General features: G+C 45.5%; 1 protein-coding gene across 1 annotated transcript in view; it reads right to left on the reverse strand.

Annotated features, from left to right (window-relative positions):
• MYO3A (myosin IIIA) overlaps nt 1-20,279 on the reverse strand; it is a 1,386,887-nt gene that overhangs the window by 1,146,189 nt on the left and 220,419 nt on the right. Inside the window, exon 6 of the mRNA XM_086939966.1 lies at nt 14,132-14,208. Within this exon, the coding sequence (XP_086796092.1) occupies nt 14,132-14,208 (77 nt within the window). The remainder of the gene's footprint in view (nt 1-14,131; nt 14,209-20,279) is intronic.

Below are 20,279 nucleotides of genomic sequence, written 5' to 3' on the forward strand. Positions count from 1 at the left end.
GCCCTACGGGAACTTTACAAACATGGCGGCCGAGGCCGCGCAACGATCCCAGCAAGGGCCTTGGGCCGGGTCCCGAACACAGTGAGGCAATCAGCAACACGCCGGGGGCAGAGACAGCACGGCAACAGCCCGTATGTGGTTTGGAGCGGTTGGAAATTCACTCGGGGGTGTCCCCCTGCCCCACGCTACGACAGGCTGCTCCTGCTGTACTGGGGGTGGACCCCATAACATCGAAGGCCTAGCAGGTGTGGGACCTGGGTGACCTGACCCCCCCCTTGGCCGACACTGAACTGCACCGGCCCATGGGCGGGTCTGAGGGGGCAGAAAACTACTCGAGGGTTCCCCTCTGCCCAATACGTCAACAAGCTGCTCCTGCGGCACTGGGGGTGAGCCCCACAACATCGGAGGCCCAGGTGAGGAGATCCAGAGGGGGTGAGCCACAGTGAGTGCTCCCTAAATACAGCACCGGCCCCTGCTCATGCGGAGGAACAAATACAGTACCCCACAGAGGATTCAGTGCTCATCTTCCCCCAGTAAAGTCTCGCTCGCAAACAGGACTAAAGCCCTATAGAGACACCAGAGACCGACTCCACACCTGGAAGTGGGGCGCCCGGCGGCGAGGGGTCACAGAGGATCGATACTGGCCGGCACGGACCCACCGATCACACTCCATGAAGAAAGTAAGCAGGGGACAACCTGGGGGCTGTGACAGGGGGAAGAAACGGACCTGGTAGGAGTGCAACCTGTGGCAATCTGGGAAGGTGGAGTGGGGAGGCAGCAATACCCAGACCCTCGGAGCGGAAGGCGCAGAGCGAGGGGGCTTCCCCAGCATCCCCAGGAGCGACTAGTCCACCGGACTGAACAAGAATCAGAGCATCCGCGAGAGGGAACACCACTGGCATCATTAAAGATGGGGAAGAAAGACACACTACCCAAACCTCCTAAACAGGGGCCCATGGATAACTTCGCGACATCGCAACACTCAATCGAGAACATCAACGCAGCCTCGGAAGTGAGGACGGACACAGACCGGTTGATGCAGGCCATACAAGCGTCTAGAACTGATATCCAGGAGTCCAGAGCGGCCTTGGAGGTCAAAATTGGAGAAGTGGGCTCAGAGGTAACGCTGCTGTGGCAAGACTTCCGAAAGTTATCCGACAGGGGGACTGCGACGGAGACCCGGATAGGAGAGGCAGAGGATTCGGTCTCCACCCTGAGGAAGGACATGGCGGAACTCCAAGCATCCCATCGACAATTACTGTGGAAGGTGGATGATGCCGAAAACAGAGCAAAATAGGAACGCTTTAAAATACGAGCCCCACTATGGCAACATTGTTGCAAGCCTTAAACCCAATTTGTTTGTGGTCCGGCGAACCTCTGACGGATGTTTTCCTCTTTCTCTGTCACTAAGTAAGTAACAAAAATCTTTTCGCTCGTCCTAGGACGTTTTGGGTCTTATCTGCCCATCCAAGGCCTCTTTTCATTGAAGCCCAACTTTTGGTGATAAAAAGTTATATGTTGAACTAATGCTACAGCAATACGTTAACGGTCTCTAACATGCCCACACTATCATGTATGTTTCTGACTAGGTTAAAATGGTGGCTACGAACTGCAAATATCGTAAATAACTATCGAGCGCTACAACTTAATGCAATCATAACCTTCACTTTGGGGCGGTTGTAATAAATAGTAAACAGTGGCATAAATCTGTTTACAAACTAGTGGGTGTATTATTTAGCAGTAGAGGCAACCAGTTAGAATAACTTAGCCTCATTAGTATATCGAGTTAAGCCATTGAAAACAAACCTGCAGATGCCCATGACCAAAAATGTATATATAAATCATTTTTGATGCGATGAAACAACTTTACTTATTAGGTATTTAAAACTAAGAAGCTACAATGTAAAAAAGCACAATACATTGTAAGCAGAATGTTTGGTTCTTTACTTAACCAGAATTTGACGGTCGTCCTGTTACTGATCAACTATCTTGTGGACGCTTTATTGTGAAATTACATCTGCTAAAGACACAAGGTAAATAAACCCCCCTCTCATAAATCTAAGGCTCTGCCTTTTTGAGAATCATAATGGACTAATACCTTACTGGTCCCTCTCTTTTTACAGTAACTTGGCACAAAAAGGATTAATTACTTTTGCCGGTCAACACCAAAATTTATTGGAATTGCTGTGTTTCCTTTGAATAAAGAGAGGATCTTCCTCTACTTAAGTAAAAGTGAGTTTTGATTTTTCATAATTGAATGACACTTCCTTATGATTAAATAAAGATAAATAAATTGTTTTTCAGTCGCCACACCCACTTTTTTAACAAACTGAAACGCAGTGGGAATGTGCAGCCAAACTCTCATGAAAAACGGACCAACCCTCTACTAGAAACTCCGCAAAAGAAGTCTAGTCTGACAGAAGTAAATAAAAAAAATAAGTACTGTGCGTCCAGGAACAACAAAGAGAAGCACGAATCAGTTAAGGAGCAGAGGCTGTTCAGAGGATCTAGAACAGTAATAAAGTTCTACACAATTAGAAGCTGGGCAAAGAGCCTGGAAAAAAAACCAGAGCATGGACAGTGGTCTTGCAAGCAGAGTCAAGTTTGCAAGATGAACAAAATGTTCACAACCAGGACAAAGGTCCCAGGTGAGAGTCTCGACGGAAGGTCTACATCGGGGACAGAGGTCCCAAGTGAGACTCTGGATAATAAGTTCTAACGGGGACAAAGGTCCTGGTCCCATGGGAGTCTTTGGACGGTAAGTCCACAACGGGGACAGAGGTTCCAGGTGAGACTCGGGACGGTGAGTTCACAAAGAGGAGAGAGGATCCACGTGTGACTCTGGACGGTAAGTCCACAACGGGGACAAAAGTTCAAAGTGAGTGTTTGGACTGAAAGTCCACGACGGGAACTGTCAGAGTTTGGACAAGAAGTCCACAACGGAAGCAAAGTCTGAAAGCCTGTATTTGGGACAAAGGTTCCAAGATTTACAGCAAGGATGGACGAATCCATCTTTTGAAGTGAAAGTTTCTCAAAGGACAAAAATTCTAGCATCTTAACAAGAGAGGGCAAACGATGTCAAGGAGAAGTGAAGGAGTCCGGAATAGTGGCGTGGGGTCTAGAGACTTTGAAACAGGAACAGTGAGTTCTAGACTGGGTCGGTGAATAAAGTAGTGTCTAAAACCTGTGCTCAGGACTGAGAATGTACACGATAATTGCTGTAAGTGTGGTGACTTCAAAGCTTAAAGGAAAAGATCTGAAATGGGACAGTGAGTCCAGAAGCAAGTCAAGGAGTCTAGGAGAGGATTGAGCGTCTGAGCGATTGTGACTGAGAAGTTTCCAGTTGAATTAAGAAGAAAGTTTTGAGTCCCGGAACCTTGAGGAAATTTGTGACAGTGGGGCTTACAGTAGTACCAAGTCTAAGGTCCTAGATTCACGACAGAGAGTTGTGACAGAAAGGTTCCGAGAGGAAACAGGACTTGGGTTTGTCCCGCAACACATGTTTATGGCCACCCCTGTTTGGTTGTATTATAGGTGATTGAGTCACTAAATGCGTTGGTAAATGGTGCATGAATGAGGTATGAGAGTGCTCGTACTAGATCAACAACAGGTACACGATGGCAGTTTCAAAGTTACTTATGAGACTTGATTGGTCTTGCCTGCTGCAGGTCACGATGCTTGTGTCAATGTTTGGTTTGACTTGTTGTTAATAGTAGAGGACAACCTTCATGGAGCCACATAGATCTACTTATAACAAACTTTGAACCAGTCTCATATTAGTGTTTACTTCTGATTGTATGAGCGATTCCCTCTTCAACCAGTTTCAAGGGTCTGTTCTCCTTTTGTTTTCTTCATGGAGAGGTTGTTCTGACATTCAGTGCCTTATTCTAGTTTTAAAGGCCAATACCCCTGATGTACTCTATCTAGGAGATCCTATATAATCTTACCTGGGGTGTTTAACCTATTGTGTGTTTTGGGTGTCATTATGGAAAGTGTAAGAAGAGCTGTTGTGGCTGTGCTTTCCTAGGGCAGTGTTTTACCCAATGGTGTACCCTTCTTTGAGGAGGGTGTGGGACCTGTTGATACCCATGGTATACCCAATGTAGGGTATGTTATAGTTTGTGTGTTTTGGGGGTCGTTGCGGAAAGTGTAAGAAGAGTTTTTGTGGCTGTACTTTCCTAGGGCGGTGTTCTTACCCAATGGTGTACCCTTCTTTGAGGAGGGTGTGGGGTCTGTCGGTACCCATGGTTTACCCTATGTAGGGTATGTTGTAGTTTTAGTTCCAGGGTGTGAACTTGTGTGTTTTGGGGGTCATTGTGGAAAGTGTAAGAAGAGCTGTTGTGGCTGTACTTTCCTAGGGCGGTGTCTTTTACCCAATGGTGTACCCTTCTTTGGGTATGGTGTGTTTCTCCCAAGGGTTTATGTCTACACCTACCTGTGTGTTTTGGGTGTCATTGTGGAAAGTGTAAGAAGAGCTGTTGTGGCTGTGCTTTCCTAGGGTGCTGTTTTTACCCAATGGTGTACCCTTCTTTGAGGAGGGTGTGGGGCATGGTGATACCTATGGTATACCCTATGTAGGGTATGTTGTAGTTTGTGTGTTTTGGGGGTCGTTCTGAAAAGTGTAAGTAGAGCTGTTGTGGCTGTGCTTTCCTAGGGCGGTGTTTTTACCCAATGGCGTTGTTTTTACCCAATGGTGTACCCTTCTTTCGGGAGGGTGTGGGGCCAGTCAGTACCCATGGTTTACTCTGTGTTGTACTAACGTTCAGTGCCTCATTCTTGTTTTAAGGGTCAATACCCCTGATGTACTCTATCTAAGTGAGCTCGTACAATTTTACTTGTTTTGTTTAACTTATTGTGAGTTTTGGGGGTCAGTGTGGAAAGTGTACCTACCCTCTGGTGTACTCATGTTTGGGGAGGTTGTGGGCGTAAACACCTTTCCTTGTTGCATTGTTTTTCACTCATCTAAACCATGTTTTGGTTTCACCAGGGAAGGGGGATGGAGTGTGTTGTATAAAATGTCTTCTATCTTATTGTTTTACGTTCGTGTTAGTGTTATTTCTGATACCTCGTGTGGTTCTTAATTAGTTTTGTGTATCTCATTTTTGGTAGGTGTTGTAATCTCTGTTTTTGGCTTTATTTTATTTCTTTTCTATAAAGGAGGGAGATGTGTTGTACATTGTTTCTTCATGTAATGTGGTTGTCTGTAGTCTTAGTCCTTTCTTAGTGTTCTCTCATTCTCTGTCGGTGTTGAGGATTCCAGCCCTGGCAGTTGGTCTGGTCAGCTGTGGGGTTTCTCTGCTCTGTGTCTTAACTTATCTTGTAACTTAATAAATACATCTAACTACAAGAAGACGTGTCCTGCTGTCTACTTCATTCTGTTTACAACAAAACTCTAATCCGATCCAAGCAGAAAATAGATAAACTCTTTGAATTTTAACTTTGTATAGTTCCCTAACCAGGTCTAAATAGATGGTAACACAATGTTGTTCTTTTTACAGAGGGTCATCTACTGTATGTAGAATTTCTTTTGTCCTGATGATGGTCTTATGATAAATTCCTGAAAAGACCGAAACGTCGACTACTTTGTCCAACTCTGCACGTGATCCATTGTACCATCTTTGATTTTCTGCTGTTTTGAGTTGAAATCATTGTGTTATTTTGTATTAACAGTCTGGACTTTTTTGTTTAGATATTTCAAAGGATGAGACAACCTATACCTTGATTATCTAACTTATATCTGTTTATGTACCCTATTTTTATGAACATGTTTTCTTCTTTTTTATAAACTTTCATTGTCTTGAAAACAAATAATAATCTTCAGACAATACAAAACCCTGTTTTTTTGTATTTATTTACTGTGTTAGTGTGGTAACACTGTATTTTTTGCTCTAATTTACTTTGTTTTACTGAAGTTATTGATTTACTACAGCTATTGATTGAGAACAAGTCTAGGAACCCTGATTTTTATAACAGGTCCTTATAACGCTGTCAAATAGGTTCTGAATAAAATCCCTTGCTGGCCTTTCTTTTCACAATGAAAACAGAGCAAGACGCAACAACCTGCGCTTTGTGGGCTATAGAGAGGGAATTGAAGGAACTAATATGGCAACATTCTCCACTCCTGGCTAACTGAAACCTTTCCATCAGCACAATTCTCGCCGTGCTTCATCATCGAGAGGGCGCACAGAGCCCTACTGGCAAACCCCCCGGAAGGTGACAGACCCAGGCCGGTCATTGCGAGATTTCTCAACTTCGCCGACAGGGATCTGATATTGTGGGAAGCGAGGAAAATGGGAGAGATCTGACAGGAGAATACAACATCATGATATTCCCGGACTACATCCAAGAGGTCCAGAAACAACGACGCTCTTTCGATGCCGTGAAGGCGAAACTAAGGACATAAAATATCTCCTACATGCTTCTTTTCCCTGCAAAGCTCAAGGTCCTTTACAAAGACAAGTCAATCTTCTTCACCCATCCGGACGATGCTTGGCAGTGGCTCGAGGAACGCCCAATACTTCACAGCAGAGAGATTGCGGGATGCGAAGAACTGGACAAGACACTAAGGCAAAGATCTCAGTGGGAGCTCCCAAAGCCGCAGAGAAGAAGGTCTCGAAGGATGAAGATGCAGACGCCGGCAACACCGTACCGGGGGACATGTCTCAGGTGGCGCACGGAGAGGACGATCCGAATCCCCGGGGGAAACTTCCGTAGCAGGAACCAGATTTAGCGTCTTACGGAAACATATCCGCTCAGAAGGAGACGACGAGGAAGAGTTGGAATGCCGGACATCTGGGGGGGGGGGGAGGAGGAGGGAGAGAGGCAGGACTCTGTGCATCCACTGGTAGAGGCGATCCGCAACATGGAACAGGACTCTTCGGGACGAAACAGTATTCCCGTTATGGATACACAAGAATCACAGTCATAGACGTTGGTGGAGTGGGTTATTGGAGATGGCAGCCTGGTGGCCTGAAGCACGCAAGTTGACACAACCCCTTGTTTTTTACAAAAGTTGTTATTGTTCTTGGGAGTTCATATTATGCATGATCCCACACCCTTTTCCGCCTCGGTGGGGAGGGTAAAGATCAGTTAAAGGGAGGGTTGTGAGGGGGGCCGACAGACCGACTCCTACAGACAGTTCTGTCCTGTGTTGGGATGAGACTGGAAGGGGAGGGAGGTGGGGTGGGGCAGCTCCAAGTTAATTCAGGGTGGGGATCTGGGGGGAAGAGTTGGGGGGAGGGGACAGTTGTTGGGGAAATGCAGTCATGCACTTTGAAGCCTCGCACCTCAAATCCACTACAGAGACTAACTTCAGGAAGGTATCCCAGCTTACAATGGCAAGTACACTAGCTACACCACAAGGGGGAGACAGGGCAGTTAGTATCCTGACATGGAACGTCAATGGACTGGGTTCCAAAGTCAAAAGAGGCCTAGTGAACTCATACCTTAAGAGAATAGACCCAGATATCACTTTACTACAGGAGACACATCTTAAGGGATCACAATGTACCTACATAGCCAGAGGGCGCCATAGAGTGCTAGCTCACGCGGGATATACATCAGACTCTAGAGGGGTGGCGGTCATTATCAAAAAAACGGCCCCGTTTTGCACCACACGCACCTGGATAGACCCTCAGGGAACTTAAGCGGGGGTTCAAGAGACCTGGAACAGACGCACATATACTATCATCTCGGTCTATGCCCCTCCTAAACTGCAGTCTCCTACACTCAAAGCTATAGCATCCATTATTTTAGACACAGCGGACACTATTCAAGTCATGGGGGGCGATTTTAATGATGTGATGAATACCGTGCAGGACCGATCTGGGGCGGCAGATAGAGGGGGGAGTCAGACGGCCCTGTCTTATCAGATGGCCAACATAGGGCTTACGGATATCTGGAGGTGGCTACACTCTACACAGAGCGCCTACTCTTACTATTCAGGGGGGCACAGGGTGTTCTCGAAATTGGATTATGTATTATGTCTAGACAGTACCTGAAGAGGGACGACTTGGCAGAAAACAAGGCAAGAGGAATTTCGGACCACTCGTCGTTGTTTGTAAAGGTGGGACATTCCCTGGGCAATGTAGGAGCTTCTTGGCGCCTCGCGGCCTGGGACCTTCAAAACGCAGCAATTCTGAGTGGCCTCAGAGCAAACATTAAGGTCTACGTGGCGGAAAACGAGGGAAAAGTTGACTCGGGAGTCACCTTTTGGGAAGCCATGAAACCGGTCCTGCGGGACAGAATACAGAGTAGGCGGGGAGAGGAAAGAAGAACACTACAAGCCGAGGTTGCTACCCTGGAAGCCACTATCCTAAGCTTAGAAAATGATTACCAGACTCTAAAGGACACGGGGACTCTCAGAAAACTATTAGACGCCCAAAGGCGATATAGGGAGGTGGTCTCAAACGAGGCGAAGACCCAATCCTTGGCAACCCTCCATCGCCTGTATGACGTGGGGGATAAGTTGGGCAGACTGCTAGCATGGCTTAGTAAAAAGGAACAAGCGGCCAGATGGGTAGAGAGGATTAGGACAGTTGAAGGGAGGCTGATTAACAATGATGTGATGATAGCGGATGCGTTTGCCACACATTACCAACTTTTTTACCGAGAGGGGAGTCTACCGCCGGACCTTGCATTGGCTACCATCGTCCTGATTTACAAAGAGGGCAAGCCGAAAGAGGATTGTGTCTCCTACCGCCCCATTTCCCTCCTTAACATGGAGGTGAAACTCATAGCGACTATCCTGGCGGGCGGCCTCAGGTCGGTTGTTCTGGCCCTAATCCATATGGATCAATCAGGTTTTCTGCCTGACAGGGCTACAAAGCTGAATCTTTGGTGTACCCATAACTGGCTACAAGAGGTTCGGGGTAGGAAGGCACCACATTGGTTTCTCTCCCTCAACGCCGAAAAGGCGTTTGGCGCGGTACACTGGCCGTTTCTTAAGGCAGGGCTTCAGAGATTTGGGTTTGGCCCAAAATTCCAGAGGTGGATTCAACTTCTATACACAGCGCCAAGAGCGCGGGTAAGAGTGAATGGTAGGCTGTCGCGCGAATTCCAAATAGAGAGAGGTACCCGTCAGGGGTGCCCCCTTTCCCCCCTCCTATTCACACTTACTATCGAGATACTGGCGGCTAGGATCAGGCAAAATGAGAGCATCACCGGCTTCTCAAGGACAGACTCGAACCCCGCGCAAGAAAAGATATCACTCTACGCGGACGATGTCATGTTATTCATTATGAAACCGGAGACTACTGTCCCGGAGCTATTTCGAAAACTAGAACACTATGGTTCGCAGGCGGGCCACACCATAAATTGGCACAAATCTATTATTTATGATCCGGGAGGTCAGGAGAGGTGAGGGAGTTTGCCAGAGCAACTTGTGACTACCACCGAAGGTTTCCAATATCTCGGGATATACATTATCGTGGACAGGGCCCTATCTTTCCGTAAGAATCTAGAACGGATAACAGGCACTGCAGTGGCAGATATGGACCGATGGAGACAGTTGCCTCTTACTCTCCTGGGCCGTGCTGCTATGTATACGATGATCATTCTCCCTAAGTTTCTATACGCTTTACAAAATTAATATTACCCTCTTCCGGCCCCGTCAATCGCCAAAATCCACGCGGACCTTCGTACGTTCCTGTGGTTAGGTAAGCAACCACGGGTGGCCCTCTTAACGCTCCAACTGCATCAGTATAGCGGTGGAATCTCACTCCCCAACCTAGAGGCCTATTACTGGGCGGAACACTTGACGCCGATAAATGACTGGCTGCACGCACCGGCGGACCACCCGACCTATGCACTAGAACGGCTTAAAATGTCATCAAAAAACCTACTGTACTACCTCTACGCGGGCGCCAGACGTGTACCTCTCCTCCCGGCAACTGCACTCACTCTGAATGCGTGGACTAAGGCTACGAGGCGCATGGGATGGGAGAAAAGGCCTACCCGACAGACGCCATTATGGCACTGTCAGTGGCTAAAGGAACTCAATAAACTGCGAGGCTTCCGAAGGTGGGACGATATAGGCATCTCGAATATTGGGGATGTGATTGCCAAAGGGGAGCTAAAGTCCTTCCAGATACTTAGCATGGAATTTGGTCTGCACCGCTCACAACTCTTCAAATACACACAGCTACGGCATGCGTGGCAAGCCCAAAACATCTCGCTAACGGACATACCGGAGTATGCACCACTAGAAGGCAGGCTCCTTCAGGAGCGGATAATGGGACAGGCGGTTTCCCACACCTACAAAACACTAACCAATAACATGCTAGGCGACCTGGCGAAACTCAGGAGGGTGTGGGAGAGAGAGGTGGGAGAAATGGAAGACCTAGACTTGGAAATAGTACTAATGCACCCCCGGGAGGTGGCGGTTAAGTCGAGACTACGCCTCATTCAGTTTAATGTGCTACATAGAACCTACTATGATAGGGTGCGACTCCTTAAAATGGGGAAAGGAGACGATCCATACTGCCTTAGATGCCGCCAACTGGAAGGGGACTTCTATCACACTATTTGGGCCTGTGACAAAATACAAACTTACTGGACACACATATTCACGGAACTGGGGGAGGTTCTGGGGGTAACCCTGCCACAAGAACCCAATCTGGCATTGTTGGGCATGACAAATAAGGTGGATCTGACACGCCCACTCCTCACATTTCTGGTCCTTGCATTAGTGGTGGCTAAAAGGGACATAGCAAAGTACTGGGGATTTGCGGAAACGCCTGGAATAGAGGAATGGAGGGGGGGTCTAGACTTATATATGGCGGCCGAAAGAGTAATTTATAAAGCAAGGGGGTGCCCGAAAAAATTCCGAAAAGTATGATCCACATGGAAAAACTACCATGGGTTGGATGGGGGATTGTGAGGGGTGGGATCCTGGGGGTGGGATTGACCAGTACTGGAGAGTGGATAGTAATATCGACAATGAGAAATGTTATGAACATCACTCGGAGGAGGGTGGGTATTGTGTTCCTGATGATATGTACTGAGATGCAACCTTGGGGCTCTGAGGTGGGGGGTGGGGGGGAGTAGAAGTGTATGTGCTGCACTTTTCATGACTGTATTGTTGAGCTTTGAATACAAAAAAGCAAATAAAAATGTTTTTTAATAAAAAAAATAAAATATGCCACAGTCATAGCAGAAGGTGGCAACTTGAACTCCATTGAACCTCTCTTGGCAGCCCAGCATGGGCAATAGATATGGGAGATCTGCAGGGGCCCCTTATATCCCTGCCTGAAAACATCCGGAAAAGGACTTCCCTGCTGGACCTTTGAACTGCACCACAGAAGGCTTGCACTCAGAAGGACTGCACCTGCTGCCCTCTCAAGGATCCACACAGGGAGGATTGTACCTGTCTTATAGGAGTGGACTCCCTGAGCAGCAACAGGTATTAAAGTGCTGGTAAAAGCCACCTGCAACAGCCCAAAGAGAGAACTACTCCAGCCGACAAACCACACCTGGATTTTCCAGGACTGCAAGGTTGCATTGTGGGAGATTGAGTCCTAGTAGCAATCCAGAGGTTCTGAACCCTTAACCAGTGCTAGAAGACACTGATCTCCTCCGAAGGAACCAGGAACCAACTGGACTACAGCTCCTGGACCTATCTGCAATAGTTCCCTCCTGATCCCACAAGAGGTGCCTCTCGGGTTGTGGACCCTTGGGTGGATCTGTAGCTCTTAAAATTAAGCTTGTGTGCTCTTTGTGAATGTGAATGGGCCTGTATGCACAGGAACCATGCCGCTTCCCCGAAGAATCAGAGCGAGCCGCCAAAGTTCGTCCCATCACACAGCAAACATTGCCCGCCAGATAGCCACCACAAGGTTTTAGCCCGCCCATCCATGATGCCCAGCCTGCCCTTTGCAGCCCACTGACCATCACCAACACTGCTCTCCTTGCCCCAGGCGAGCTTTCCCACCCCCATGAACGGGAATCTTGGCTCAAAAATTGAAAAGGTAAAACTTCAGCTGGACTAACCTGGGACTGTATCTGGACTTCACTTCATTGCAGTCAGCTTGAACTTTTAGATCTGATTCTGTCCAGTGCGACCAGATAGCCGCTGTTGATGCTTTATCTTTTAGGCGCTATACTACAATTTATTCTTTACAAATTCATCTCTCTGGTTCTCTAAATTGGATTTTTATTTTGGAGTTCTTTGAAAGATAAAAATATCCTCCATGGTTATTAATTGGTGTTGGATTTTAATTGAGTTGTGACTTTTACATATTTACTATTTTGGTTAAGCCTGACTGCTCATCTGCCAAGCTGCCAAGGGTTGAGCAAGGATTAATTTATTGAGATTTGACTGGACCTCATAAGTGATTGCCGTATTATTCCTAGCTGTAGGTACCTACCTGAACCTACTAATAACCCACCCTCATACACAAGAAAAATCCAAATAATTTATGATTGTTTGGCAGTGCTAATGTTCCCTCTACTTAACAACTTATATAGGACCCACAGGATAGTAACTTAAAAAAACAGATTAATGTCTGCATATGAAAAATCTACTGAAATTCACTGCAAACAGTAACTGCAGCATCTGGTACATCTATTCAAATTTTAGATGTGATAAGCCTGCATTGCCTCTATGAGCCCAAACAAACAAAGCTCTGGATAAATGATATCCAGTGGTACATATGGTAGGCTTTACCTGCCCTGATAAAGTTGGTGAGCAGGAATACCTGGGGCCATATTATACATTGTGGCCCGGGGGGCGCACAGGACGTATGTGCCCTCTTTGGCACCCCAGGGGCACAATGGTATTACAGAAGGGGCCACAGACGCTTGTACATCCCCTTCTGTAATACTGATAATGCTGGAGTACATGTAGCGCCAGTGCCATCTTAAAAAGGCGCTCCCTAATTTGCATGAGGGCGTGGCCCATATCAGGGAGGGAATCATTTTGCCTCCACACCTGTGCCGTATTATGAACATGGGCACAGAAGCAAACATGCCATTAGGAGGCTCAGAGAGTGCACCACAAAAAGTTGGCACAATTTCTGTGCTACTCCTAAAGGCAGCTCACTGGAGGGTAGAAAGGGGTCCGAGGTCCCTCCATACACCCCCCTGCAGGCAGCTTCAATCATTTACTTCATCAACCTGCAAGTTGATCTCTCTCCTCGTTTCAAAGTGCAGGCATTATGCTGCCTGCACTGTGAAACATGGAGATGCTTTCAAGCAGCCCCTCTGTATTTCACTTGAATGTACTGCCCCAAGGATAGCACCAGTTTGCAGCTGCCCTAGGGGCAGAGCATTCTTTGTAATACGGTGCACTGTTTGCACCTGGCGCACAATTTCAAAGGTGTGCAGTGGCCCATACAAGGACAGTGTGCCGTACACATAATACAGCCTCTGCAGAGCTACATTTGGAAACTAATAAGTGTCAGGGCCCAACCTTTTGCTCCAAAGCAAATGGCTAGCACTATAGAATGTTGGGGCACACATTATCAAAGTGGTCTTGTCTTGATTCCACCTCATGCCTCTTTCATCTACCACCAAAGAATTCATGTCCATTTATCTCACTTTTGCTGGTGCTTTTTCATCCCTGTTTTCTTCCCTTGTCACTGTTTGTACTGTCTTTCTCTTCCTTTTCTCCCCCTTTTGTGTTTTTCTTTCTCTTGCGTTCGCTCAAAATCTGATGAGAAATAATAAATGTGGAGGGACACACCTGCTCCCACTGGCTCAAACTAAGCCCTGGATACCTGAAATATAGAATTATTTTTAAATTTGTCCTTGGAGATCTTACAAATTAATGTAATGGTCAACAGAATAATGTCGCATTTACCATCAATTTGAGTAATGTTGAATACTTGTGGCCAGGATTGAGACAGAAATTGGTTAGTGAAGGGAAGGTGACCTCGTGGTGCTCAAAGGCCCATGTAGGTAAACAATGGCTCAACATTTCCGGGAAACAGTGTTACCTTTCTCCAGCACAAAGGAAGGTATTGTGACATGGTGATTTCTTTAATTCCATTTGTGTGTCTTCTTTATATTAAAGATTATGTAAGTCAGTACTTCCTCCTCAGTAGGTTCTTAGAAGCCACCTGTTGATGTGACGTATTATGGCAATTACATGACAAATTGACCAAAGTACCCTATATCTGCACTAAAATCATACCTCAGGAGCCATCCAAAATGGAGTCCCTACAGACGTGTTCCTCCGGAGCCGAGTGCTTGATAATTGAGCTGACACACCTGCACATAAAAAAAAAGATTTAGATCAAATCTCGACGTAAAATACTGCAAAACTGTCATCAGGAGCAATGCACATTATTTTTGTCATTTGACATTACACGTAATAATTGCATCTTTTTTGGCTGTTGCTGTACAAGGGTAATAATCTACCATGCAATGGAAAAAAAACTTGACAATATTTTAATTGACAATGGATTTTTGGGTCGATTCTTTTTTTTTTTAAAGAAAGTTTTTAAATAGTTTGATTTCAAAACAGGCATGGAAACAATTTTAGTTCACTATGCAGTAAGTGAGACTGAGCCAATGTATTTTAAGTACATTATAATTTGTAAGTAAATGAAGTTTTAAAATAAATTCCACCGACTTGCTTTATTACATTAAAAGAGTCTTGTGAAAATCGAATCTTACGTTGTTGGGATAAATGCTGGTGATAGAGTTTTACACCCGGGCGCTATGTAAAGTAAGCTTGATACAGATTTTCACCTGTATAAAAAGCATTCAGAATTAAGGTTGGCCTAAAAATGAAGACTTGTTAGTCTGTATTGTAGAGAGAAATAATACGCTTATTGAAAACCTGTTAGGGTTGGAGAAGAGGCCCAGGGGACTTTATTCACAAAAAAGAGAAAAGTATGGGTGAAGATTTACTCCTCTGCCACTGCGATTCACAAGGATAGGAAAGATCAGGGGTGGTTCTGGGAATGTCGTGTGACTTTTTGTGAAGGCTCCTATTCCTCCAGAGCAGAGGACTCCTTATAGGAGGGATGGAGACTACGAGGCAAAAGCAGATGTTTTCATCTGCCTGCAAGTTGATCTCTCTCCCCTCTACAAAGTGCAGGGTTGGAGAAAACACTTCCCTTCACCAGATCTGAGGGGATCTGTTCTCTTCTGGCCTGGAAGGTGAATTACTCCAGTCCTCCAGTCCTTCTCAGGAGTAAATCTCCAAATATTTCCAGGGCACATTACGCCTTGGCATGCCCATTTCTAAACCTTCTTCACTCGTGAGATCACCATAAGAAAATCCATACATGCCTACCAGGAATCCCTTTGTAAATTCCTGGATGGCGTAGTAATTATAATTTCGATTTTAAGCCTGTGTTTATGACCAGATTTACCTTTGTGAATAGGGCCTAGGGCTCTTTTATAAAAAACAGAAACTATTTGAACTTACATTGTTGTAGACGAATCTAGGGCTCTAGTGTAATTTCCCCGATTCATGCACTTATATAGGTATACCTCATCATATCCTTATATAGGCATCAGAATCATAACCATATTTAGACACAGCCAATGTAGTCCAAATACGGCATGGCTACTTCCGCAGATTCCGAGAAATCACAACAAGTTCTTGGAGAGACCAAACCTCCAGCAGTCCGGGACTTTCCCCTGCTTCTGCATTGATTTGTCCCAGAACTCCTGGAGTCCTAAAAGAACGGTGAGTTCTTAGTGACGTATTATGTCCAACCTTACGTCAAACTCGGCACCTTCCAGGTATAAATATACCAGCATCTGCCCTAGCAAAACACAAGGTGGTTTGGAGCAGATCGACTGACTACTTGTCTGACGCCCTTCTGTAGCGAGTGCCGAAGGAAGCCGACCCTCCAGCTGACGCACTGAGAGAGACGCTGTCTTTTCTCTTGCCGAGAAATCCAGCTCCGGTGTTTCCCGGCTACCCTTGCGGGTTACTGGGAGATCGAGTCCTGAGAGAGAGCGATACAAGACCTCCTACATTCTATAAACAAGGTACAGAGCTGATTAGACCCTTAGAGAATTCTTGGATAGATTCTTGGCAGAAACTATTTAACTCAAACTAAATCTCACTTACTCCTTCCTAGGTACTAGGCTTAGGTTAGGTACATCGGGGTAGGCATATCTTAGAAGCACCAGTTGAGTATGTTTAGTCATCTTTTATCATTGTATGTATTTTATCCATTTTAAGTATCTTATGGCTTAGAAACCATATAAATGCTTTTACAGTATTATTTCATAATACTATTTTTACTGTACGCACTTTACTTTATGACAAGTATTGCAATTGTTGCAATTCACTTCTCTTGCATGAGAAAGAAGACTGCTCAATAAATAACCTTTTTATTGAAAACGCCGTCTCTCTATTTCTCTGCACTTCTGGTGTAACTAAGCATGCATGATTGACTGAGTGAAATAGCCAACTTTGTTTCCGCGTCTATGTAGATACATTCCTTATTCTTGGGGAACAAAGTTGTCATGTTATATGGTTGTCAGAAAGTAATCCCTTCTTATGTATTCGAGAAAGTTTCTAGTGAACTCTGAGCTATCTGGCATTCACAAATTAAGTCTAACATATTGAATAGAGACCTAATCGATTTCAGTCCTACGTCTAAACTATCGTTTATGTTATTCCAATGCGCAGAGCCTTATGGGAATATAGGAACTACACTACAACATTTTGCACTGAGTGATGTGGACTGGTTGTGTGACTTGCCACGTGAGGACATATTGCAAGGATTCCCAGGCACTGAGCCAACTACTTAGGAACGGTGTTCTAGCCTCTAATGCAAGCAATAACAATTGACCCCTGGAACGTAGCTGAATAGTAAAAGACAGCCATATTTGGGGCTCAGTTGGCCATTCACACTCCTGGGCTGCTGGTGTTTCTTCCCCTGTTCAAAGCTACACAGTTACACTTTTTTGAAAACCCCTCGGTGCGAAAATCACACTTCGACAACACTGAGTAGGAGATTGGAAGGTTGCGATTGAAGTGCAGCACTACTCAAGGGCACACTGCAAGCATCACCTCATACTGGAGACATACTTTACATCCGTATATTACATATCAACGGGTCACTGTTCCAGAAATGATAAGAGCATTTGACTTGCAACTTGACAGATGCAGCATGACAGAACTCTACAATCAGTACTTAATATAGCCTTTTAATCTGCTGCTGAGGGCTATACTGGCTGTTAAATGCCCTGAATCAGAGTTATAGTCCTGAGTCGCAGGTGTCCTGCCATTGGTGGACGATGCTTAATGCAAGACACTGGATGTGCTACCTGACTTTTCTTGTTGGTTGAGGATCAGCATGCTTGGGCCAAGCAGTGTTTTAAGGCATACGGTTCAACATATGGTGGATAGGTCTTTCAAAGATAAAATAAACTCCATTCAGGAAAAATCGATGGACACACTTCACTTTGGTCTTTCAACTGAAGTTACATTTTTCTGAGATGTTTGGCCATCTGTTTTTTCATTCAGCAGTGCTCACTTCCTCTCAAAAGAGTATCGAGTTCAATTAATTAAAACATTCTTTAAAATCATAAAAAACATTTTTTAAACCTATAATCTAAGCAATTATGAATTTGTTGTTTTCACCAAATGATCACATCCCTTCCAAATTTCATCAAGGTATATAGAGACAACTATACATTTTTCTTAATGACAGGTGTATTTGCTGGGAGACCCTGGTCTGAGAGGTCTTGACATAATAGCAGGCAGTATGGCATCTAGCCAAAAATTAACAATTCAATCCATTTCTTTTCATATGCTACACACTGCTTTACACGACCTATCAGTTCACTTGCACCACATAAATCAAACATGCTTACTGTAAAAATAAATATAGTAATCGCGTACATGCAAGTAATTTTGGTCTGTGTGAAACCTCACTCCTGCTACTGGTATGTTTTGCCTATAAGGGATGACTAGTAAGTTTTCGTGATGTACATAATAAGGAGTGCAGGTATAAAAACCACAAGGGCATTCAAAGCAGGCCCCAACAATGCCAGCTGTAAATCTGTATGAACCATCTCATACTTCCCTATACATGCTTTTCATAATCCACCTTTTTCTAAAAATAGAGTCCTTTCTCCAGCATTATCTTTTAATTTGAATGTTGCATATCTAGGATTAAAATCCAATGTTTATTTCAGGAACTTTGGTCTCTCTATTCAAAAGATCATCCTACTAGCCTAGGTACATGTACCTACTAGCGGGCAGAGTTTATGGCTTGCTGCTCTTTAAATAAATGCATCCTCCGTTGTTTGATGTCAGTTGGCTACTAGATTTTCTTCAGGTTTGTATCCTCAGGTCTCTTGTTGTCTTCGCCTTGTCTTCCAATTATCCATCAGTTGCAGTCTTCAGTGAGGTCTAGAACAGCCTCTAAGTTATTATCTCACAACCTTAGTTAGAAATTGTGTTGTTGGTAGAGTGGGGTGTACACTTATTCAAACAGCAACCACAATCCTAGTCAGTATAAGTGCCCACTGAACAGAAGTGCCTAGACCTCAGTTGCTTGGAGGATGCTAGTTGCAGCCAAGGCAATGCTTTGGTTCCAATCCACGCAGCATCAGTAATGTGTCAGTCCTGATCTGCGCAGCAATTGTGGTGTGTTGGCTCAGATGAGTTGCAATGGGGAGGTTCGTCATCGTAGTTGAGACAGCAGTTGATGGGGATGCAAAGACCTTACGCCGGAAAGAGCATCACACAGTGGAGGTTCTGAAGGTGATGCATCGGGTCCAATCCACACAGCAGAGCCAATGCACTGGTTGTGATACACGCATCAGCGCCTATGCGTTGGTGCTGATCTAAGCAACAGCTGTGATGCACTGGTTCTACAGGAGATGCATGGGTTCTGCTGGCGCAAACACCTTAGACCCACTTCCAAGGGTCCAAGGCTGGGTTGCCCCCACTTGGCAGTGCAGACTCACAGTTAGCAGACTACATGGGCAGATGCAGTCAGGTTGGAATTCTTATGTTCCTGAGAATTCAGATTAGGAGGCCAGGCAGCTAGCGCCTGGAGTTACTCTGGGTTCAAGAGATGCAGGCCCAGTCCTTTTTACCTAGGCAGGAAAAGAGCAGGCAGCAGAGCAGCACAGCAAGGAAGGAGTCCAGCAAAGCAGACGTTTAGCAGAGTGGCCGTCCTTCAGCAGTGCAACAGTTCTTCGGCCTGGCAGAGTCTTCACAGGTCCAGAAGTGTGCTGTAGTGGTGGTGTTGGAGAGCCAGCACTTATACCCAATGGTCCTTTGAAGTGGAGGACACTTCAATGAAAGGCCTTTGAAGTGCACAGAGCCACTGCCCCCTTGCTACACACTCACTACAGGAGTTATGCAGCCTTCTGTGTGGGAACCCGACACAGCCTTTCCAGATGTAAGACAAGCTGAGCCCAGCCCCTCCTTCCCATCCTGCCAGGATGCCCATCAAGTCACACCAAAGCTCCCATTGTGTGTGGCTCTCTAGGGTGGATGCAAAAACCCCAGCTGCCACCCACACCAGACAATGTTTCAGAGACAGGAAGCAGGCACCAAATGGCTAAAGTAAGAAAATGCCAACTTTCTAATCGAACTACACCATAAAAGTTTGAATTTAAAATTGTGATTCCAGAGACACCAAACTTGAATCGATTAGATCATCCCCATTGCAAATTAATCTTATTAAATGGAATAAATTAATCCCAACTTAATCCGAAGGGAGAGAGAGGCCTTAAAGAAGTCAAAAACGAATTTGAGAGATGTTCACTACCAGGACATGTAAAACTTAAAAATGCATGTCCTGCATTTTAAATACTTTTCACCCTGCCCTCTGGGTTGTCCAGGGTCTACTTCAGGGGTGACATATGTGTAAAAAGAGAAGGTTTGGGCCTGGCAAGAGGTTTATCTTTCCAGGTCAAAATGGCAGTGTAAACTGCACTTATGGGCTCTGCAATGGTAGGTCTGAGACCTGGTTAGAGGCCTACTTAATTAGGTGGCACAAGCAGTGCTGCAGCGCCACTAGTTGCAGAGTGGGCTAAAGAATGGTGATTAATTAAACCCAGATCTGTTGACTGGGTGTGAGTGTTTGATTTGTTCAGATGCTCTGTCCATCACCACCCCCTTTTGTACTGCTTTGTTCGCCATAAGTTGGCAGGGTATGCTCAGACGTGAGTCCCTTGCTCACTTTGCCACTGGATTCAAGCAAGCCGGGCTGAAGTCAGCTGTAATGCCAGAAACCGGTCCTCGGTAGCTTGTTTCCAGTCCAGGGAAGGCAAGGCTTGGCAGTTCGGGCTGGACTGTTCCCATGAGGCACAGGGTCAGACTGATTTGCATATGGCCATGTATGAAC

The sequence above is a fragment of the Lissotriton vulgaris genome, chromosome 10, assembly GCF_964263255.1.
Source record: "Lissotriton vulgaris chromosome 10, aLisVul1.2, whole genome shotgun sequence".
In the NCBI taxonomy this organism is placed as follows: Eukaryota; Metazoa; Chordata; class Amphibia; order Caudata; family Salamandridae; genus Lissotriton; species Lissotriton vulgaris.